This window comes from Biomphalaria glabrata, chromosome 7 (assembly GCF_947242115.1).
Source record: "Biomphalaria glabrata chromosome 7, xgBioGlab47.1, whole genome shotgun sequence".
Lineage (NCBI taxonomy): Eukaryota > Metazoa > Mollusca > Gastropoda > Planorbidae > Biomphalaria > Biomphalaria glabrata.
Window position 1 is genome coordinate 20945036 of NC_074717.1, and position 24629 is coordinate 20969664.

At 35.6% G+C, this 24629-nt stretch overlaps 1 protein-coding gene and 1 long non-coding RNA gene across 4 annotated transcripts in view; both read right to left on the minus strand.

Annotated features, from left to right (window-relative positions):
• LOC129927355 (rhodopsin-like) overlaps positions 1–24298 on the minus strand; it is a 37372-nt gene extending 13074 nt beyond the window's left edge. Inside the window, exons 1-8 of the mRNA XM_056035954.1 lie at positions 24038–24298; positions 23580–23819; positions 23160–23361; positions 20536–20757; positions 17085–17206; positions 8557–8699; positions 7627–7773; positions 2965–3060 (exon numbers count right to left, since the gene is read on the minus strand). Of these exons, the coding sequence (XP_055891929.1) occupies positions 2965–3060; positions 7627–7773; positions 8557–8699; positions 17085–17206; positions 20536–20757; positions 23160–23361; positions 23580–23819; positions 24038–24298 (1433 nt within the window). The remainder of the gene's footprint in view (positions 1–2964; positions 3061–7626; positions 7774–8556; positions 8700–17084; positions 17207–20535; positions 20758–23159; positions 23362–23579; positions 23820–24037) is intronic.
• Positions 11868–16156, minus strand: LOC129927386 (uncharacterized). Of its 3 annotated transcripts, XR_008779003.1 has the most exons (5): positions 15836–16156; positions 15389–15541; positions 14087–14212; positions 13673–13741; positions 11868–13312 (listed from the first exon to the last, which is right to left on the minus strand). It is a non-coding gene; the product is annotated as an uncharacterized LOC129927386 (long non-coding RNA). The 3 variants fall into 3 exon arrangements; XR_008779002.1 differs by lacking the exon at positions 15836–16156 and having other exon boundaries at positions 15389–15676; XR_008779001.1 differs by lacking the exons at positions 15389–15541; positions 15836–16156 and having other exon boundaries at positions 14087–14672.
• Positions 24299–24629: the final 331 nt, after the last annotated feature.

A 24629-nucleotide genomic window follows, 5' to 3' on the forward strand; every position in this document is an offset into this window, starting at 1 on the left:
TCGTTAAATATCTCGTGTAAATAAAGACATTTTTTTTTATGGTACCGGTACTAGCCTATTGTGAGGTAATGGAATTTTTTTTCTTTGACGTCATATGAATGGACTCTTTAAATGTAATGTTAAAAGAACGCACTCGGTGCACCGATGTCTATTAACCCTCGAAAAAATTGCTTGTATTAATGAAAACATATTTTAGTCTAACTAAGCCGTGTGACGTAGTGGTTTTTTTTCCTTTGACGTCACATGGAATGAATTCTTTAAATGAAATGCTAAAAGAACGCACTCGGTGCACCAATGTCTATGAACACTCGAGAAATGGCTCGTGTTGATGAAGGTGATTTTTAGTCTAGCTAGGCCTTGTGACGTAGTGTTTTTTTTTTCCTTTGACGTCATATGGAATGAATTCTTTAAATGAAATGCTAAAAGAACGCACTCGGTGCACCAATGTCTATGAACACTCGATAAAAGGCTCGTAATGATGAAGGCGATTTTTATTCTAGCTAGGCCGTGTGACGTAGTGTTTTTTTTTTCCTTTGACGTCATATGGAATGAATTCTTTAAATGAAATGCTAAAAGAACGCACTCGGTGCACCAATGTCTATGAACACTCGATAAAAGGCTCGTATAGATGAAGGCGATTTTTAGTCTAGCTAGGCCGTGTGACGTAGTTTTTTTTTTCCCTCTGACGTTATATGGAATTAATTCTTCAAATGAAATAAAAAAAAGAACTCGGTATAGTAATGTTTATTAAGCCTCGTTATGTGACTCGCGTTTAAAAAAGGAATGATATCTTGATTTAGATCTAATCTAGATTTTTTAAACTAGATCTAGATTTTTATTACAGTATATCTAGATCTGGATTTATATTCTAATTAAAATTATTTTAGAGTCTAGATCTAGAATTTCTAGATCTAGTTTAGACTAAAATAGACTAGATTAAGATGTAGAATTTCAATTTCTAAACTTAAAGTGTAAAAAAAAAGTGTAAATTTTCATTTCCAAACGTTTTGATCAATATTGTAATGTTTTAATATACTAAAACTAATCTACTATTTTTTTATTAAATTTAAATTTAAATTTACGGCAAATGAATCTTTGAAACATTATTACTTTTGACCATCGGATGGCTGCCTTGTCGTGCGGTTTGCGCGCTGGACTGTCGTTCAGATTTATGGATGGCCCAGGGTTCAAACCCTGCCCGCTCCCATCCCCCGTCGTCCTGCGGGAGGTTTGGACTAGGAAGTAATTATCTTCAACTTTGAAGGAACATCCGAAACGTGTAAAACATTTTACATCAAAATTAAATCACCTCTTGAATATTATTTGCGAATATGCAGATCCGACAGGGATCCGACTTCGACGGGGGCCGCCTCTGAGTTTGTGTAACACAAACTCTCTTTGTAATCTTGTTATTATAATGTTTTTGGTGTTCCATATCTCTCTTGTGTTTGTAAAAGAGATGATTGGTTTACACTATAAGATTTTCTTGTTGTTTTTTGTTAGATTTAGTATATTACGCTTCGATATTGTGTGTACAACTTGGTCTAACCATTTAGGCTTATTAATTATGTTTAGTTTATGCCCATGTGTAATTATGTTTTATGTTTGCCTTTGGCAGGTCTTTAGTGTACATAATAAAGAGAATGAAATCGGCCTACGAGTTCCTTTCATCATTTCGAATTGAGTTTGTTCTGTGCCAAACTCACCACACATAGACAATGAATCTTTTGTTTTTTCTAAAGTTTTCTTATTGATAGGTCTGTATTGTTATAGAGTGTGTGTCGGTTGTGTATGTTTGTGTGTGTGTGTGTGTGTGTGTACGTACGCTGATGTAACAGATGTACTATGATTATTATTCTGTTGTTAAAATAAATCGATGCCTACTTTTCCAATTGAAGTGACGTCTGATGACAGAGGAGACGTGTACGCAGACTAAATGGAGATTGTTTGTAGATTGCATTGAGTTAGGTGAAATTGAAACTATTTTCTAAAATACTGCACTTGGTGGCCTAGTCGTGTGGTATGCGCTCTGGACTGTGGTTCAGTGGTCTCAGGTTCCATCGTCCGGAGAGATGTTTGGGCTTGGATTTCATTGTCCGCAAATCTGAAGGAACATCCGCAACATTTAAAACAGTTTGTGTGTGCATTTGTATTTAGAAAAAAATGGAGTTCATTTTGATCTGAAGAATTTCAAGTTTTTTATTGCTTGTCACGTTAATGCATACGCCTACAGAGTAGATTAGATGAATCAGCTGAAGCTACTTCTCAATCCATTAACAACATTTATATAATAGCTTCCATTACTAGAAATATCTAACAAAATAAAAACACTAAATGATGGGGTGGAAACAAGATTAAGGTCGTATGTCTAGAAATAGTTCATACTCACAGAAATAAAAAAGAGTGAAAGAGTTAAAATGTAGAATTTAAACGAAATTGAGCAAAGAAATAAAACAAAAGTGCCAGCACTTTTACAAGATTAATTGAAGAGATTAATTCATTATCTTAAATTGAGACGATGACAAAGAAATGAGGATGTACATTAAAGACCAACATTCCACACACAGTTAGATCTCGATCTGAACACGAGACATGGGTCAAGTGGAGGATATGGACCGACTTGATCACAGGAGAAAAATAGACGCTTGAAAAGTTGACAATTTTGATCTACTTTAGGCACAGATCTCGATCTGAAAACGAGACGCTAAAAGTGGGTGAACAATTTTGACCTACTTTATGCACATATCTCGATCTGAAAATGAGACGCTAAAAGTGGACAATTTTGACTTACTTTCTGCACATATCTCGAGCTGAGCACGAGACACAAACTAAGCTACTCTTTTAGAATGAAGTTTATCCATGATGGCAACATTGAATGGTTCATGGTGTAACAAACTTTGTTGCTGGGGTTCTAGCTCCACTTTTTTTTCTCTCTTGCATATCAATGAGTTGGATTGCACTTACCTAAGTAAATGCTTGGGATTGATGGCCGAGTCGTCGCCCCTGGCATTCCGGTGACGTTTTACACAGCAAATCCAGGCCAGTGCCCGCCGAAATTTTCTGAAACAGGAGAAGATAAATGGGAATTGTGTGTGCAGTCAAATGCGTCATATGTTAACATGCTGTTGGGGGGGGGGAGATGGAGGAGATAATTTATTGTCACGTGAGCTCACAGACATATGCTGCCAAGGAAATGAGAGGATACACACGTTCCATTTCATCTTTCTGGTCTTTGTATATTTTTTCTCTCAATCCCTCCTAAGTGCTCTCTCTCTTTCTCTCTCTTTCTCTTTCTCTCCCTTTCTTTCTCTCTCTCTATCTCTTTCTCTCTCTCTCTCTCTTTCTCTCTCTTTCTCTCTCTCTCTCTCTCCAAATAAAAAGCAACAAAAATGTAAAAGGAAGTTTTTTCGATCTAGGTCTATATAATTATGTTTGTTCATTTCTTGTATCACTGGTCAGCTGACGTTGGTGGCTAGAGAGTTATGGCTAACAACGCAAACGTCGTGGACCTGAGATATTTCATTTAATACATTTTTCATCAACAATTCAAGTAAGAATGTTTCGTTCCTTCTAGTCTGTGAACATAAAGTAGAGAATGTTTCGTTCCTTCTAGTCTGTGAACATAAAGTAGAGAATGTTTCGTTCCTTCTAGTCTGTGAACATAAAGTAGAGAATGTTTCGTTCCTTCTAGTCTGTGAACATAAAGTAGAGAATGTTTCCTTCCTTCTAGTCTGTGAACATAAAGTAGAGAATGTTTCGTTCCTTCTAGTCTGTGAACATAAAGTAGAGAATGTTTCCTTCCTTCTAGTCTGTGAACATAAAGTAGAGAATGTTTCGTTCCTTCTAGTCTGTGAACATAAAGTAGAGAATGTTTTCTTCCTTCTAGTCTGTGAACATAAAGTAGAGAATGTTTCCTTCCTTCTAGTCTGTGAACATAAAGTAGAGAATGTTTCCTTCCTTCTAGTCTGTGAACATAAAGTAGAGAATGTTTCCTTCCTTCTAGTCTGTGAACATAAAGTAGAGAATGTTTCCTTCCTTCTAGTCTGTGAACATAAAGTAGAGAATGTTTCCTTCCTTCTAGTCTGTGAACATAAAGTAGAGAATGTTTCCTTCCTTCTAGTCTGTGAACATAAAGTAGAGAATGTTTCGTTCCTTCTAGTCTGTGAACATAAAGTAGAGAATGTTTCGTTCCTTCTAGTCTGTCAGCATAAAGTAGAGAATGTTTCGTTCCTTCTAGTCTGTGAACATAAAGTAGAGAATGTTTCCTTCCTTCTAGTCTGTGAACATAAAGTAGAGAATGTTTCGTTCCTTCTAGTCTGTGAACATAAAGTAGAGAATGTTTCCTTCCTTCTAGTCTGTGAACATAAAGTAGAGAATGTTTCGTTCCTTCTAGTCTGTGAACATAAAGTAGAGAATGTTTCCTTCCTTCTAGTCTGTGAACATAAAGTAGAGAATGTTTCGTTCCTTCTAGTCTGTGAACATAAAGTAGAGAATGTTTCCTTCCTTCTAGTCTGTGAACATAAAGTAGAGAATGTTTCGTTCCTTCTAGTCTGTGAACATAAAGTAGAGAATGTTTCCTTCCTTCTAGTCTGTGAACATAAAGTAGAGAATGTTTCGTTCCTTCTAGTCTGTGAACATAAAGTAGAGAATGTTTCCTTCCTTCTAGTCTGTGAGCATAAAGTAGAGAATGTTTCCTTCCTTCTAGTCTGTGAGCATAAAGTAGAGAATGTTTCCTTCCTTCTAGTCTGTGAGCATAAAGTAGAGAATGTTTCCTTCCTTCTAGTCTGTGAACATAAAGTAGAGAATGTTTCCTTCCTTCTAGTCTGTGAACATAAAGTAGAGAATGTTTCCTTCCTTCTAGTCTGTGAACATAAAGTAGAGAATGTTTCCTTCCTTCTAGTCTGTGAACATAAAGTAGAGAATGTTTCCTTCCTTCTAGTCTGTGAACATAAAGTAGAGAATGTTTCCTTCCTTCTAGTCTGTGAACATAAAGTAGAGAATGTTTCCTTCCTTCTAGTCTGTCAGCATAAAGTAGAGAATGGATTTCTTTTCATTTCTTGTTTCTCTTTCCTCGTATAGTCGACTTGATTTCTTGACGTATGATTACAAAATGTTTGAACTGATATATTGTAGGCTTTGTCCACCATGAGACATTTCCTTCAAACCTTTTTTTGTTCTGTTCAGAGAGAGCAGAAATACCCTGGAACAGAAATCTCCATGAAAGATTTCGGAAACTGATTTTGAAAAAGCTAGAGAAAGAGAACAAATTCTAATTATTTTGTTCATGTCGGGGGGGGGGGGGGGGGGGGTTCTGCAGTAGACGAGAGACAGGGGCAGATAATAAATGCAGCAGACAAGATTTTTTGTAGATTTCTTTTTATTTTTTAAGCTTCACTCCAGGCTATTTAATGTAGCCACTCTTGAGATATTGGTGCAAGCCAATTCTATGATTGACACATATATCAAACATATATCAAACATATATCAAACATATATCAAACTTACACGTATTAATTCAAGAGTCGAAATGCAGAATTTATAATTTTTTTTTTTTTTTCTAGAGGAGTCGAGGTTATTTTGGGATTCCATTATATTGTATTTTCCTATCTACTGACATAATACCAGAGTCTATTGGACAGAACGAAATAAGAACAGACACAAAAAGATGACATTTGGGGAATGCTGATGTAGTTGACAATGTGTATGAGAGTGTTGTGTGCTCGGCTCGACGACGAGAAGCTTTATAGTTCAACAGATTACATAAGAATCGACATATTTCATAACAATCAAAGGATTTATAATTATAGCTTTTATGTAGCGCTACTTTTTATGTTTATAGCATGCTCAGAGCTCCGAGAACCTCGAGCCCCCCTCCATAGTTAGCCATGTCAAGCTAAGTTCAAGCGTACTTAACCTCTCGACCCCGTTTCATGTCTGCACGACGTAGCAAGGAGCTGTTGGTCTAAACTGCCCACAGGTTGTGACGTTACAGGTCAGTGTTGAGGCCTTCTCTAAAGAATGGGCTCAAGTTATGTTTACTTTTCATTTACTGTACTCTAGTGTTTTTTTAAATGTTACTTCTGATGTGACCGTGATTTGACGTGTGCACCAATGTAACAATTACACTTCACCTTCCCCTACTCCTTAACCTTTAGTCTCTGGGACCGCCCAACTGCACCTGGAAGCTCCTTGCTGGAACAAGTCTTACTTTCCTTTATCAGAACTCTGTTTGCCATGATCTTGGTTTCAGTGTGCGCCCATGTCAACACCCGCTGACCCCACTTTGGGCATGATGTATGGCCGTCAATGTTTTGGGAGAGAAAAGGTTAGACAATAACAAATGAGTTGAATTCAACTGATCTAGAACGGGTTATGTCCCTTCCTATTCCTCCAATCTTACTTTAAGACGTTCACTTTGAAACTTCATGAAAAAATCAACACGCATCAACGTTATCCTGTTTCAATCATCTCCATTCGTGGTTCCCTTACATTTATAGAAGTATACCCCATAAGGTAGGTACAGGGAAAATATAGCAACCATTGATCACCACAAGTTTGGAACCTTGGAATCAGTTCGATATATCACTTCACATCACTTACCTAAACATTACGACTAATGGGGACTTTTTGTTTTAAACAGAGAACTAAATTGGTTTAAATTTCTCAATGCCCTATTTATTTGTCACTACCCTATATATCTTTCACCCTGGCGTGGTACATTCTTGGTGACAAAAAAAAAAACAATGACCCAGACATTCTAACTGAAAAGTGTTTAATGGCTAATTTAATTGCTTGGCTGGACGAACAGTTTTGTTTCCTTTTCGTTCTCTATTGAAATGGATGCGGTTTAAAAAAGATTTGTTTGCCTGTATATCAAATAAAGTGGTTTTAAAGTTACAGAAGACGAGAGGTCAAAGACATCTGTAATACAATATCACAGACTTTTTGTAGGCCATATTTACAAGTCTTTGGAAGAGAGGAAGGGGGGGAACAAAGCTGTCTCAAGGGGACGCGCTTGTATCCCTACCTCAGCCCACTTCAGTTATTTAAATCATTCAGTGGGGAAGCTAGGGATTCGCCATCATTTTGGGGCTCGGGGTGGGTTGACCTCTTTAGGGGCCCCTGTATTTTAACATTCGACATCACGACATGAGATAATGGCATAATATTTAATAATTTATAATAAAAAAAAAATAATTTCGAACACTCATTTGGGGACCTCCTTCAAGTGGGGGCCCGGGGGGGATTTTCAAATTCTTTCCACCATCCCCCTACCATAGCTACGCCAGTGAGATCATGTGATACGATAACAGAACTTCAGGATGTAGAGGAGTCTTAAGTTAGTCTCGCTGTAAGAAGATTTATCATCGGAATCGGTGGTTGTGCTGGCGTTGTTGTCAGCCACAGAAACTGAATGTCCTACTCTCTACTCGAGGTGTTTAAATAAAAATTACATGTCTGGGAACGAGTCGCTTGTATGTGCTATCAACTCTCCTTAAAAAGAAGTTTAGATCTTGGCTTTATTGCTTTCAGGACTGCCAATAGGAACCTAATCAACTCATTGAAACGAGCCCACAAGTGGAAGCTCTCTTTCCAATGTTGCTACACGCTGTGCTCTTCCTTTACCTGGAGACAAAGTTGTACACGAATGGATTGATGGCATGGTTCGAATACAGCAACAGCTTCGTCAGATAGATCATGGTCAAAAAACTTTCAGCGTCCATCGTCTCAGCTTCATGGGCGGGGGAGAACATGGTCCACATGGCGATGGTTCTGTGGACAGAAGGAACAGAGTCCAACAGTCAGATCAAATCAAATCTTGTATTCGTGTGATTATATTCATTCGAGACCAATCGTCCCAGAGGGCCTGTACGCTGACCTGCAACGTCACAACCTGTGAGCAGTTTAGAAATGTTAGACCAAGGTCACAGGTCTGCACGACGTGGCAACGAGCTATTGGTCGCCACTGCCCACAAGTTGAGACGTGGTGGGTCAGTGTTGAGGCCTACTCTAACGATTGGCCTCGGTTCAAACTGATTAGTGAATGTAAACTTTGTAAGAACAACATGATGCACAAGTCTGGGATGTACTCTACAGAAGTCTAACAATTATTGGTAAATATTAAATAGTTGAGTTACTGTATGCAGAATGGGACATATACAACCACCCCCGAACCTCGCGCCAAAGGAGGCCATTTTATCGGGACATTTTTTAGTCACTTTCAGCCTATCATAGTAGTAAGGGGCTTGCCTGTGACACTTGTACACTTACCTGCATTGAACACTAGAGATAAGAGTTTCAGAATTAAGCACTTTAGGCCTAGTTACCGTTATTAAACACTAGAGTGATAACTTCTGGGATATAATGAACTAATGAACCAATTTACCTTTAAGACGTGTGAAAATTATTTAAAATAAACATCAAATAGTTGAGCTATTTACTAAAGCACTAATGAGTTAGATTTATCTGTATCAAACATTAAAGAGTTAGATTTACCTGTATCAAACATTAAAGAGTTATATTTACCTGTATCAAACATCAAAGAGTTAGATTTACCTGTAAGGTGTATGACTTAGAAAGAAGACCAGCACGACTGTAATAATGATTTGTATCATCTGACGTTTTAAATGAATTATCTCCCTTGGGTATTTAAACTTCTCTTGCTCTCGTCTGAATAACATCATCAATTTCATATAAACCTGTATAACAGCAATTTCATATAAACCTGTATAACATCAATTTTATATAAGCCTGTATAATTGTATAACATCATCAACTGCATATAAATATTTAAGGACATTAATTTCATATAGCCTAAACGATTTTTAATCTATACTATAAAGCAGAAAGTAAGGCGTATGTATGTATGTCCCAAATACAAATGAAAACCGTTTGATCAATCTTCATAGAACCTGGTATAAATATTCCTTAGATCGCGGCGGAGACCGTAGTGTATGTTTAATGTTCCTTTCACAACCAGAGGGCCCTAAAAATAAACAAAAAGTACCCAATTGTATATCTATTAAAGAACGAAACTTTTTAACAAATCGGGTAAACCCGTTTTCACAGTATTTTATATTGGATATGGATATGCTGAACCATGGAACTATACTAATGGAACACCAGCTTCGAGTTTTTTTACAAAGCCAAAGAGAGTCGAAGTGCCGTCGCGCATCATTTTTGCGCATGGTGCAATGTGGAGAAATCCATGATGATGCCAAAGAAGAGATTTACTCCGTCAGTCCCTTGCAATGGGTGTAAAACTTTCGTACGCTCTATTTGATTAGATGTGTAAAAACTTCATCCATTTTCTGACTATCTGATATAATAGATACAATTTTCCCGAATAAGAGATCGTCACAAAAGTTATTTTTTTCGACCACCCTATAAAATGCCACATTTTTTCAAAAAAATAGAATCTAAATTCCGAAAATACAATCTTTCAGTGTTTCTGTGTTTGGTTTATTTACACTAAATCTGGATGAAGACCTGTCTACCGTTCCTCTAAATGCGTATTTGTTACGATATACTAAATTGCACGAAATAAAAATAAAAATAGGAGGCCTAATACAGTTTTGACACTCCAAGCTACGCATTTCTAATCGTTTTTTATTATTATTATCGAAAGGACTAGGCTATAGGCATACACGTCTCGTGGGAAAAAAAGTTCATCTCGGTAATATTGTAGCCTAAATAAAATGACAAAAAAAAAAACAACAACTATAGCCTAATCTAAAATGAAATAGATCTAGAGCTAGATTTTCTTGGACGAATGATACAAAATAAGTATAGGCCTAAATAATAAGTCATAGTCATATGAATCTGATAGATCTAAAACAAATACTGATAGTCATTCATTAATTAATTATTAGAATTACTGGACTACCAACTGGGTATTTTTATTGCCAAAATACAATGTATTTTATGTGCATTTATTAAAAACAACAACCAAAAATTAAGCGTTCGACGCAACTAGATCTAATATTAATAATATAGATTCTGGTTCTAGATCTAGATCCAGAAAGCTACTTCTCTAATTCAGTTTTCTAGTTTAATTCTAGTTAGATCTAGATGTCTAGACCAGTAGATCTAAATCTAGCCTGGGTTTTTGTCATGGAATAGATCTATAAACCTGCTGATCACGATATGACAGATACTATTGATGAGATACTCTCTCTACTTCTATATAATATAATATATATAGATCTAGATCTAGTAATCTAGTAGATAACAGTAAAACTCAATGTGTACTTCCGACTTTAGCTCAACAAGTCTACTCCAAAGTATACTAGTAAAGTCACAAAGTGTAAAGGATCATTATATATTCAAATAAAAAATGTATAGGCCTAAATGAATCGAATCGAATAATCAGTCACTGATTTGACTAATCTAAATTGTTATTTTTTAAATGGCAAGTGTTATTGATGACTTCTGACTTGTAAACGAGTTGCAGAGATTCTAGCTTTTATTTTGATGACATGTTACGATATATCAATGATATTTAGATAAATGCAAGTACCTAGAGGAACAGAGAGAAGGACCATTTAATATAAGGCAAAGAAGTAAGATGTTTATAATCCATCAAACTCACAGAGGACTTGTGTCGGCATTTCATGCATTTACAGAAGCTACAAACTATGCTACAAAAATGATAGGCTTGTCTTTGATTCCTAAGACTTATGAGGAATGCTGTTTCCAGAGGCTACTCAGCCCCAGCTGTGACCTACATATTATGCCACACTGAGCACAGGCATAACCATTGTCCACCTGTGGTAGAATCAGTTGTTTTTTTTGCCATCTACCCTTGGCAATTAATTTTCATTGGTGTATACCACACCTTTGTAAGTGACCTCCTGCTGTCTCGTTCTGAAGCTGTATGCAACCAGGTGCTCTCTTATTCTATGTCAGTTAAAGTAAGTTGGCGCCTAAGCATTTCTGTGGTACCTCTTTACGTGCATATGACATGTTAGGCAAATGGTTTAGCCTATCGGAATGCCATTTCGGAAAGTATAGGTGCTTAAAATGAAACTCCAAATATCTGGACTTCCAGTTACCAAGAAAATAAGCTTAGGATTCAAAGAGACGACACTGGCATTTCAGCTAAGACAATCAGTGAAATTAATAGCAACTTTAATTGCAGTCCACCAAACAAGATAAAAAAAAAACAAGTGTGGCTTCAATAGCATTGATATTAAATTTACTTTTATCTCATTTACTAGTATTACTATTTCATTGACTATGGTTTTTTATTGTCAAATAGGCATAAGTACATGTAGTAGTTCCTGCAATTTGATGAAAAATAATAATTAAATTGTGTATAGTCTATATACAAATGTTTATAAGAGATCACAGCTTAGCTTAATTTTACTTAATATTTTAAAACTATGATTTTGTGTTCTGACTCTACTCTAAATAAATTATATTTTATTTTAAGAATGCAAAGTTGGAAATTCTGTTCTGATGAAAAAAAATTATTAAACTAAAGTAGATGTTTATGGTTCTTTTGTATTTATTTTTAAATTATTTATTCATTAAAAATTAATTGCTCATTAACATTTACTTGAAGTAAAGATCAAAAACACAAATTCAATACATGATCAGCTCCCAATTCAAGCAGATCACAGCCCATCACTTAAATGTATTTACTGTCAATTCTACAGACTATTCATTTCAAAATGTTGCTTTAAATTGTTATATGACACAATCAAAGTACTGGTACCTCACATTGATGTAGGACTAAAGCAGCTGAAATAATGACAAATTTTCATTCACTAACTTGTACTGTCATTTATTATCAGACGTGTTAAAACTAATGACCTGTATATATAATTGATTAAGCAGGAGCATCAACAAATCTTGAACAATAATTGTCTACAGAAAAACTTTATTCTTATCCAAACTATATACATTTACAATGTATTTAAACAAGTTAATTTATACAAATCTGTATGGCCTAAAGATTATGGTGTATTTTGAGCATTGTGTGAATACCAAGTTACATTATTACATGAAAATAGTGTACTCATTTTTTAAATATTCTGGGTAATAAAAATTAACAACTAATATGATACAATAAAATTGAAGCATTAGTCAAATAAAAAAAAAAATTCACTCAAGATCTATGTGAACTCTATGCTTGAAAAAAATCATTTTGAAATTAATTTAAAAAAAAATAAAAATTATGGTTCTTTAGTCAATGGAATGATAGCAGCAATTATTTTACAATTTCATGATTATCCATTAATCTCAATATACTTCTAACGGAAAAATAATTCATAAGGTTTAGATACAACCATTTGAAATAATGATTATAATTTTTTTCTTAATTTGCTTAATTCAAATCTAATATAAACAAGAAACAAGATTTCCTCTGTCAAGAAAATTATGAGGGAACAACATGCATGTTCTTCTCAGTAAGTTTTGCAAAGGGAATTAAGAATATATGATGTTGCTTTTTTTTGCCAACATTTTAAACCTTCGCACCAGGTTTTAGTTTTAAGGAGAATGCACCATATTTTATGTTTACTTTTGATAGATTCTTATTTTAATTTTAAAAAAGTAAAATTTCCCTTACATATCTTGCAATCTATGGGGCAGATGATATAAAGTTTATCAGTTTCTGTGCCCCATGGTTAGCGAGGGTGTCATGTACCCAGCACAACAACCAACCACCTTTTGAAAAAAAATCCCATTTCAGACGTCACAATCTATAGGGCAGATGATGTTAAGGTCATTTGATTCTTTGGCCAGTGCATCATGTGGCCAGCACAACAACCAACCATCTTTACTTTCCAAAACAAAAGTCAGCTACCCATTAGAGTTAGGTGCACTCAGGGGCACCCAAAAATCTAAAAAAAATTTTTACCTGAGTCTTCACAGAGATTCAAACCCATGACTTAACCATTCAGCCATGGATCCCCAAACTGCCTTTACTTATTCCTTACTATTGCCATGTATCCCTAGCCTTTTGAATTCTGAAATTGAAAATCCCAGTCTTAATTGAACCCAGGAACCCTCAGTTCAGAAGCCAAGTGCTTTACCACTCATTCACTGCACTCCCTATTGTTTTAATGGGGCTCAGATTAATAGTTTTCAAGTACAATATCAAACAGATTTAAAGAAATACTAAATCCAAACCTGTTGGCTGAATGACAGGATATACATAAATATGTATAGAGCTTACAGTATAATATATATATCTTAAATTAAAATTGGTCCAAGACTTTTATTTTGCAACATGATGGGATTTTCCTTTCTGGTGGTGCTATGCAGGAGTCCAAGAATCTCATCTTTTCTCATAACAGAAAGTTATCTAGTTATAAAAATAAATAAAAGGATTTTAAAAAAATAAAAATATGTGTGACATATGTGTTGACCATGCTAAACATATATATGTTATTAAGTATAATTATATAATTTTGCTATTCTAAAAATAGTCTGTACCTAAAAGGAGCTACTGTGTTAATGTGTAGACATGGCCCTGACCTTAATAGTTATGAATTATTACTAAAGGTGAAGGCAGATATTCAGTTAATTTGATGGACATTGCACTCATCTAATAGCAACTATAACATATATTAGGATTTACATTTTCATGGAAAACTAGTTTTTCAAAAATACAAGTACTTCAGCTTATGAGAAAAGTGCATAGGGAAAAATTGCAGTACCTTACCTTTAAGAGGTGCAACCAATCATTGACTTGTCAGGAATGCATGCCTTTTTCTTGCATTTCCAAACATAACTGTAATCATACAATTAGGCATAATGGCTAATTTCTTTTGAAAACATTAAAATTAAAAAATAATATTATTAAATTGAATACATTGTTGTATCAAACATACAAATTATCAGACATAATTTTGCCTAATTTCATCTAACAGTTTATTGTAAAGGAATGGCCTGCACAACAGCCAAGTATATTAGGCATTCATGAAAGATGAATTTGCTTAAGAGTGTTATAAAAAAAAAAACTAGAGAAAAATGTTAAATTCCATCCCCGATATTTGGATGTTGCTTGACCATGAAAATCACACTTCATAAAACATCTTTTAGATAACTAAAATAAAAATTGTATAGTAGTACTTACAATAAATATTGAATGGATGCCAATATTATTAATGTCTGCCCAGAGAGTAGAAATAGTATAAGTATGATCCTTGAGCCATTCTGGTACATCATCAGAACTGGTTGGCATGGTTCTACTTGTTAATAACTGAAACATTACAAACATTTTTTTAAATTTATAATTTATCACAGACTAGAATAGAAATGTTGCCAGGAAAAATACCAATGGTTAGAATGCACCTGATGATACTTTTGTAGCCTTAAAATGCACCAAAACTTCATTCATTAAATCTGATAAGAAACATATATGTATCACACAAGTCCAAGTTGATCAGAGTGTCATAGCAAATAATTAACTAGATATGAGAGTTTTATATTAAAGTGCTGAATTTCAGGGGATAGATCCAACTTGACACCACATCATTTAGCCTATTATTTCATGAACTCATGGGTCTGGGCATGGCATGGAATGGGAACTATTATTTAATGTATGGGGTGTAGGCGAGGCATGGATTATAAATATTGTCTTGTATAGATTAGATTGGGTAAAACTTCCCATCGAAGGTAACTTTTACTGATAGATCTGGATCAATTATAAATTTATGGGATCTAGGTCTGCATAAATTTTATCTTTTATTTATATATTTTATGTACATAAATAACTAGTCTAGGTTCTATAATTATATCTTAATAATAATTTTTGTAGATGTCATATAATATCTAAAATATTAAGTATAGATCAGTAGATTTAGAATTTTAGCTAGTAAATATTTTTATATTCCAAATCTAAACTGGATCTATATATTGTATATCTATCTAGAATTTAGATCAGTAGATTTAGTATTTTAGCTAGTAAAATACTTTTATATTCTAAATCTAAACTGGATCTAGATCTAATTATTCTAGAAGCTTAGATCTAGAAGACTAGTTGTCAAGATTTGACTACACTATGGCTAAGGCTAATGCACTACTAGCTAAGTAGGCCTACTAGATAGATCAAGAGACAGAGTACTAATAGTAATAGACTCTTGCCTCGTTGGGCCTCTCAAATCAGCTACAGACTTTAGAGAAAATTTAGGAAGGTGAATTTCGATCCAATTCCAAGATCTACAAACTACAGGTTAGAGTCTAGCTAGAGATGCTAGATCTAGTCTAGAAGGCTGATCAATTAAAAATAAAATCAATCATTTCTAAAGTTTGTAAAATTATATTTTATAGATCTAATCTATCTATTTATAATATAGAAATCTATGTCTACTATTTTAATATTTAAAATGATATATGGCTGATGATATTAATTATTTTAATAGAGACATTGACATACTAGTCTAGATTATTATTCGAGATGACCTCAGATGATGATAATCAACTGGTAGAGCTATAAGTCAGTATAAACTATAATATAATCACTGCATTCGTTTCATTCACTGTCTGTATCAATAATCATGTGATGTGAAAGTGAAGTCTAGATTTAGATCTAGATTAGATAGAATTGATAGATTATAAATCTACTTTCTACTATTAAAAAGTATTATTATTATAGATCTACATCTACTAATATTAGTACAGGTACTAGATCTACAGGCAATACACTATTGATTATAGTGACTATAATTACCGTCACTATACACTAATATAATACTAGTAATACAGTTACAGTATAATACAGTCTATAGACTATAGAGTATAGTGACAGTATAGTCAACTATAGTCATGATCGATAGATCTAGAGTTCTAGACGTAGACTAGATCTATAAACATTCATATTGACCTCATGTATGGTCTAGATCTAGAGAAAATAGAGTGGAAATCATGACTTTATTAGATCTGTTGAGTTATTTTTTAAAAAATATCTTTTAAATAGATCTAGAACCATAGTCTAAGTCTGGGTGTTGTAGATCTAGATTATTCTAGATATAAGAGATCTATAGATAAGTTCGGTTTTTTAAAAATGCGCATTCGAAATTTAAAATACCCAGATTTAAGTATTAATATACCCATATTGGTAGGGCCGCGTTAATCATTTATTAGATCTATTAAAGCATGTCTATATAAAAGATATTATTATTTAAAAAAATATATTATTATATAAAAGATATAGTTGTGAATATTTACTAAAAAAATTAAAATAATGAATTTTTTACTTTTGCCAATTAACACTCTGGCTGGCAAAAAGGATGACTCCTCAATACTGTGAAAAGACGATAACTGCATGAGTTGGTTTGGAATTGTATTTTGTAAGACTAACTTTAAAAAAAATATCCTTTAAGAGAATAAACGAAAAAAGGTTTGTCAGAAGAAAAGCTGGCTGGACTACGCAAATAATGGACCAGCCTCTCTCTCTTGTTAAGAACATTGGTGACCGGGAAAAGTGGAGGATTTAGTTACGCGGGACAGATGATAATGATTTAATGTACATAAAAAAAAATCCAGATTTTGTGTAAAATACCCAAATGTGAAAGTACTGAAAACAGCTATTTTAATGGGGTGGCCTTAAAAAAATAACTTTAGTGACGATCCCTTATTCAGGAAAATTTTATAAATCACAAAACATTGTGAGAAAATGGATGAAGTTTTTAGAGATCTAATAAAATAAAGCGTAGGAAAGTTTTACTCTCATTGAAGGTCAGTCCAAGTGACTGGAGGAGTAAATTTCTTCTTTTGCATCCTCCTGAATTTCTCCATATTGCACCATGCGTGAAAATGATGCGCGACGGCACTCCCCTAGTAAAAACTAGGAGCTGTTGTTCCATTAGTATAGTTCCATGGCTGAACGAGTAAACCCATTTCACACTCTACCTTTAATTTTGTGGTAAAATAAAAAAAATGTAAAGAAACATTCTCCAAGTTCGACATAAATCTAAATACAATTCAGTAGATCAGTAATACCCAAACTAAGGCCCACAGGCCTGCGGGTCATAACCGGCTAGAATAATCTAAACAGAACGATATATAATGTTATTTAAGCCTTTTGTGTAATCAACTGATTTAATCAAGACATAAAGAACACCTTGACTTACTTTGGTATACAGCAGTAAAATAAGAAACAAAGGCATGATGTAGAATATTAGATTGCCCAGAACTGTGTAGACCTTGTGCCAGGTCTGATCAATGTTAGTCGTACAGCGCTGGACTGGCGTACCTGGAATAGACACATAAGCCTGGAATAAGTTCTGGTGGGTAGCATGTAAATATTCTTGCTTATTGGCGATAAATCTCTTTCTCTCTATCTCTCTCTCTCTTTCTCTGTATAAATATATATATATAATATATACAGGGCTTTTTTGTGATTTTACCCACCGATACGGCGAACCAGCGCCTTTTTGAAAAAATGATTACTTTTCTTGTATTTTAACGTATATTATTAATTTATAGTAGTTAAAAGTTAGGCAATCAACTACTGAGTACCGGCACCTAATCACTAAGTACCGACACATATTTTTATTTTACAAAAAAAAGCACTATATATATATATATCAGTTAGGAAAATAGAAGAAACTAGAGACATTTCTCAATGGTATGCTTTGTGTGTCTATGGGCTACAACACACTTTCCAGCCATAATAGTTAGGCTAACCTTATTTTGTATAGCAGTGCTCATGGCATCTTACGGCACACGTCCAATTTCTTCTAACTCATTAAATTAGTGAGAGACATTGTGTTTGAGTGAGTGATTGTTTTGGATTGAATTTTATTTACGGCTATTTCATGGTAATATCATAGTGATTTTTAGGACTGGTATAAAGGTTTGATTAAGAATCGTGGTTGTGTTAAAATTATTCTTAAATTGGTTACATCTGAGTTTGTAACTTTTCACTATTTTGATGATATTTAAAAATATTTTCTTCAAACTTTTCAAATCATTCCCTAAACATATTTCAAAATTGTATCTCTCTGTATTCAGGAGGTCGACTTCAATGTCACAGAAGCATAGTAAGGAAACAGAAGTCAGGAGAGTCGCTGGTCGTCAACTCTTACGGTACAGTGATGTAGGCAAACCAGACCTGAAGCTGGGAAAAAACTGGCACATGGACAGCGAAGGGTCCCGGATTGCAGATGTCATACACAACAGTATTAAAAAGAAGGGTCCCGGATTGCAGATGTCATACACAACAGTATTAAAAAGAAGGGTCCCGGATTGCAGATGCCATACACAACAGTATTAAAAAGAAGTGTCCCGGATTGCAGATGTCATACACAACAGTATTAAAAAGAAGGGTCCCGGATTGCAGATGTCATACCCAACAGTATTAAAAAGAAGGGTCCCGGATTGCAGATGTCATACACAACAGTATTAAAAAGAAGGGTCCCGGATTGCAGATGTCATACACAACAGTATTAAAAAGAAGGGTCCCGGATTGCAGATGTCATACACAACAGTATTAAAAAGAAGGGTCCCGGATTGCAGATGTCATACACAACAGTATTAAAAAGAAGGGCCAAAATGCAACGGCGCCCGGTGATTACAGATGCCAAACCTGTTAAAGCAGCTCATGGGAGTAGCGAGGATTTTTTTTCGGGGGGGGGGGATTTTTCTCTCCCCTCCCCCCGCTCTGAGGACCTCCATGAAAGTGTGGCGCCAAGTTGTACTAGGATGTCATCGCAACTCTTCTTATGCGTAATTCATTTTGTCGGAGAACATGTCCCGCAAACCTCATGGGACTCACTGTCACAACCTTACTAAGGGGTCGACTCCCACTTCGGCATAGGATTTCCTTGATTTAGACTCGATCTCAATAACTGACTCCTGAAATCTGTCTTAGCCATCTTTGTAGAACCACATTTGGTGTTTTTCAATTTTGGCAGATGACTCTTCACTGCACTCTATTAATGGAGTCCCGCCACTGGTAGAAATGCGTAACCTCTCCTGAATACGCTCTTGGAATTAGGTGACTATAGTTTGCTTTAGATGTTATATCAAAAAAGGAAGTTTTATCGTCAAAATCATCTGTAGGGGGTTTTAAACTAAAATAAATCTTGAGTTGTGTTTTTTTTTTATTCAAAACCCCATTTAGCTACGTTCATAGAATTTGGTGACTGTAGTTTGCTTTAGAAATAATATTGAAAAGAGAGGCTTTCAAACTTAAAACGCTCTGTAGGGGGATTTTAAACCCAAAACCATCTTGAGGGGTTTTAAACTTTTAAAAAAGCCATCTTGGGTTGAAACTCAAAACCCCCCTTGGCTTGGCTACGCTGAAAGAGTTTTAGTGTGTAATTTGTTTTTTTTTTATATTGAAGAGGTATTTTTACATCAAACCCCTCTGAAGGGAAATTTAAACTCAAAACACCCAATAGGCTTGGCTTCACTCATAGCATTTTAATTGCGAAATTTGCTTTTTTTTTTAAATTGAAGATGTGTTTTTAGCTTCAAACCCAGCTGAATAGGGGTTTAAACTCAAAACCCCTTTGGCTACGCTCATACAATTTTGAGTGTGTAATTTGCTTTTTTATATTGAAGAGGGGTTTATCGTACATTTTGGAGAGGGGTTTAAAATCAAAATCTTCCTTAGATGTGCTCTTGGAATTTAGGGATTATCATTTGCATTTTCTTTTCTTTTATAGATGAGGGGGATTTAAATGCAAACCCCCCTGGTAGGGGCTTTTAAACTCAAAACCCCTGATAGGGGGCTTTAAACTTAAAACCCCCTGGTAGGGGTTTTCAAACTCAAAACCTCCTGGTAGAGGTTTTAAACTCAAAACCCCTGGTAGTAGGTTTTAAACTCAAAACCCACTGGTATGGGGTTTTAAACTCAAAACCCTTTGGTTTGGGGTTTCAAACTCAAAACCCTCTAGTAGGGGTTTTCAAACTCAATACCCCTGGTAGTAGGTTTTAAACTCAAAACCCACTGGTATGGGGTTTCAAACTCAAAACCCCAAACTCAAAACCCATTGGTAGGGGTTTTCAAACTCAAAACCCCTAACCTCAAAACCCATTGGTAGGGGTTTTCAAAATCAAAAACCCCTGGTAGGGGGTTTTAAACTCAAAACCCCTGGTAGGGGGTTTTAAACTCAAAACCCCCTGGTAGGGGGTTTTAAACTCAAAACCCCTGGTATGGGGTTTTAAACTCAAAACCCCCTGGTAGGGGTTTTCAAACTGAAAACCTTCTGGTGGGGGGTTTTAAACTCAAAACCCCCTTGGCTGTGCTAGGGCATGTGATGGTTTAGTATTAAAATTTTACCTAAAATAAAAAAATTAAAACAAAAGATTAGTCACTAAACTCCGACACCCCTCCCTGTGGGGGGGATTTCATTTCGGGGGGGTGGGGGTTTGAACACCCCCCCCCGGCTACACCCATGAAGCAGCTACATATCAAGGATTAGCCGCCAAAGTCACACAAGAAGTTGTAAAGGGAAAGATCGTCTCTCGAGACCTTAAAAATGCCACTCTCTCTCCCTCCCTTTAACTCTCTCTCTCCCTCCCTTTAACTCTCTCTCTCTCTCTGTGAGTACTTCGTCCAGTTTGAATACTCACCATCAGCGAAATGTGAGCTTTGGAATTGTGTTATAAACAAAATGGGCAAGGCGCCCAGGAGTGACGTCAGCCAGATGGCCAGGAAGGACTTGATCACGCTGCAATAGCTGGCCGTGGCCGGCGAGAAATTGTAGGCCACTCGGTGTCGCTCTATGCTGATGGCCAGTATGGTCACCACACTGGCGTTGCCGACCACATTTTCCAAGAGAGTGACTAGACGACCTGAAATCGAAAGTGAAACAAAACAAAATGTGTTGTTCTGTTCTTGTAGAACACATTTATTTTATGCTCTAGCACGCGACAGTGTTCTGGTCCAATAATCTTTGTCAGCATGGGGGTGGGGAGGGGGGGTGGAAGGGGTGATGGTGTTAAGAAATGAAACTCAGATTTATACCACTCAACCAAAATTTCAAGTTTTTTTCCCCAGATCTCTAGATTCGGAAATAGTGATGAAAATGAAACACTGAATATGGAGGTGCTACTGAGTACCAGTGGCGTAGCTAGAGTGGTGGCGAGGTGAGGTCCGAATTCGAAAGTCTCCCGGGCCCCCACTTGAGGAAGGCCCCAAAATGAATGTCCAAATTTCTTTGTGACAATAAATATTAAACATTACGCCACTGTCATGTAACATTGCAATTCATGTATGATTAGCATTCATGGACTACATTGATTCAGAATCTAGATGATGTTATAGATATGAATCGAGTAACTTTAGCATTGCCTTGTCAATAAACAACGGTATTATTCATTAAAAGAGTCTTAATGATATATTTTTTATTAAATTTTACTTATATACTGTTCCAATAGGAATTTAGTCTTATATATTATAATGTACATTATCTCATGCCATAATCTCAAATGTCAAAATGCAGGGGCTCTTAAAAAGTTCAAGCCCGCCGAGCCATCAAATCAATCGCTATGCCACTGCTGAGTACATACGATGTACTCTTAACTTTCTTTCCTCTTATTTACTCGTAGAGAAAAACGAAAATGTTTGCTTGAAATAAAAAACGAAATTGTCCGAAATCAAAAAGTGAACAAACAAGAACAGGAAGAAGAAAAGAGGATACAATTAAAAAAAAACATTTTAAAAAACTTTTTTATAAAGACAATACCTCCTTTATACCTCCTTTATACCTCCTTTATGCAATATTTATACTTCTCTAAATATTAATGTTGGATTTTTAAAACAATGGAATAGTATTTTACCATGCTTCCCCCCCCCCCCCTTTTCTTCCCTAGACCAAACTCCTGCTTAAGCGAACGTATAGATCTAGTACACTCGATAATATTCCAATGATAAGACTTTAGATCTAGATATTTTTAAAAAGAATGTGCCTGAACAGAAAAAGCCTTGCATTCGGAAATTACCGAAAGCGATAGTCATTTCAAGAACGTGATAATCCTTTCAAAACCGATGTTGGATCTAGTGTAGATCTAGATCTCTAGCCAAATTTAAACTTATTTCATTTCTCTTGAAAAAAAAAATGATGACGGTCCCCGTGTGGCCAACAAGCTAATAATCATTATCTCAGCGATAAACTTCAACTGTTACATTTCTAGAAAAATCGTTAGAGTCGTTTTTGAGTAATAGCTTAGATAGAGGTATTTAAAAAAAGAACAAGAAAGCAAAAAAAAAAAATGATTTTAAAAAAGATAAAGAAAAGGAGCATGAAAAGAACAGAGTAAAGAAAAACTTCCATTTGAAAATGTTCTGTTTGGGAAGACTTTCACATTTATTGTCATTATGAAGGAAGTTCTAATGTAGGCCAGACATTACGGCTTGTTTGTACAGGAGAAGCTTCAGAGACATTGGGAAGCATTACAAAGACATTTTGACTTATTCAATAAATCAACAAAACAAGGAGGTCAACATTTTCTAGTCGTTACCCCCACCCCCAGCCCTTCCTTTCTCCTTTTTAACTCGCCAGTAATGTGAAAGTCTGTCTTTTTTTTTTTAAATCAGTAAATATTGCCATGCTTTTAGCGGGAATCCAAAAACAAGGTCAGTCTGTCGACTTAAATGTTTGGTCCAAAAAAAAAAACATGACTTCCGGTCGAAAGAAAAAAAAATTGAGACAGACGTTGTAATATTTTTAAAAAACTTTCTTGTTTCGTTTTGTTTGCTTTGAGTTTTGTAAGAGCTTTGACAAAAAGATCTCATGACCTGTGTACAAGCTGAACTAATTCTGTGACAAAAAAGATCTCATGACCTGTGTACAAGCTGAACTGATTCTGTGACAAAAAAGATCTCATGACCTGTGTACAAGCTGAACTGATTCTGTGACAAAAAGATCTCTTGACCTGTGTACAAGCTAAACTGATTCTGTGACAAAAAAGATCTCTTGACCTGTGTACAAGCTGAACTGATTCTGTGACAAAAAGATCTCATGACCTGTGTACAAGCTGAACTGATTATGTGACAAAAAAGATCTCTTGACCTGTGTACAAGCTGAACTGATCCTGTGACAAAAAAGATCTCTTGACCTGTGTACAAGCTGAACTGATTCTGTGACAAAAAGTTCTCATGACCTGTGTACAAGCTGAACTGATTATGTGACAAAAAAGATTTCATGACCTGTGTACAAGCTGAACTGATTCTGTGACAAAAAAGATTTCATGACCTGTGTACAAGCTGAACTGATTCTGTGACAAAAAGTTCTCATGACCTGTGTACAAGCTGAACTGATTCTGTGACAAAAAGATCTCATGACCTGTGTACAAGCTGAACTGATTCTGTGACAAAAAGTTCTCATGACCTGTGTACAAGCTGAACTGATTCTGTGACAAAAAGATCTCATGACCTGTGTACAAGCTGAACTGATTCTGTGACAAAAAAGATGTCATGACCTGTGTACAAGCTGAACTGATTCTATGACAAAAAGTTCTCATGACCTGTGTACAAGCTGAACTGATTCTGTGACAAAAAAGATTTCATGACCTGTGTACAAGCTGAACTGATTCTGTGACAAAAAGTTCTCATGACCTGTGTACAAGCTGAACTGATTCAGTGACAAAAAAAAAAGATTTCATGACCTGTGTACAAGCTGAACTGATTCTGTGACAAAAAAGATTTCATGACCTGTGTACAAGCTGAACTGATTCTGTGACAAAAAGTTCTCATGACCTGTGTACAAGCTGAACTGATTCTGTGACAAAAAGTTCTCATGACCTGTGTACAAGCTGAACTGATTCTGTGACAAAAAGTTCTCATGACCTGTGTACAAGCTGAACTGATTCTGTGACAAAAAGATCTCATGACCTGTGTACAAGCTGAACTGATTCTGTGACAAAAAAGATGTCATGACCTGTGTACAAGCTGAACTGATTCTATGACAAAAAGTTCTCATGACCTGTGTACAAGCTGAACTGATTCTGTGACAAAAAAGATTTCATGACCTGTGTACAAGCTGAACTGATTCTGTGACAAAAAGTTCTCATGACCTGTGTACAAGCTGAACTGATTCAGTGACAAAAAAAAAAGATTTCATGACCTGTGTACAAGCTGAACTGATTCTGTGACAAAAAAGATTTCATGACCTGTGTACAAGCTGAACTGATTCTGTGACAAAAAGTTCTCATGACCTGTGTACAAGCTGAACTGATTCTGTGACAAAAAGTTCTCATGACCTGTGTACAAGCTGAACTGATTCTGTGACAAAAAGTTCTCATGACCTGTGTACAAGCTGAACTGATTCTGTGACAAAAAGATCTCATGACCTGTGTACAAGCTGAACTGATTCTGTGACAAAAAAGATGTCATGACCTGTGTACAAGCTGAACTGATTCTGTGACAAAAAGTTCTCATGACCTGTGTACAAGCTGAACTGATTCTGTGACAAAAAAGATCTCATGACCTGTGTACAAGCTGAACTGATTCTGGGACTAGTGGTGAAGGAGGAATAGATGGAGTAATTCAGTGTTCCTCAAACTACGGTCAGCGGTCCACATCCGACTCTTGAGGTAATCGCCCCCCCCCCCCCAAAAAAAAAAAAAACAACCTCTGCAAATAGAACTAAAATAAGCCTCTCAATGTTGGTTCCATAAGATTTTATTGATGTGATCCCAAGCCCCCCCCCCCCCCCCCCCAAAAA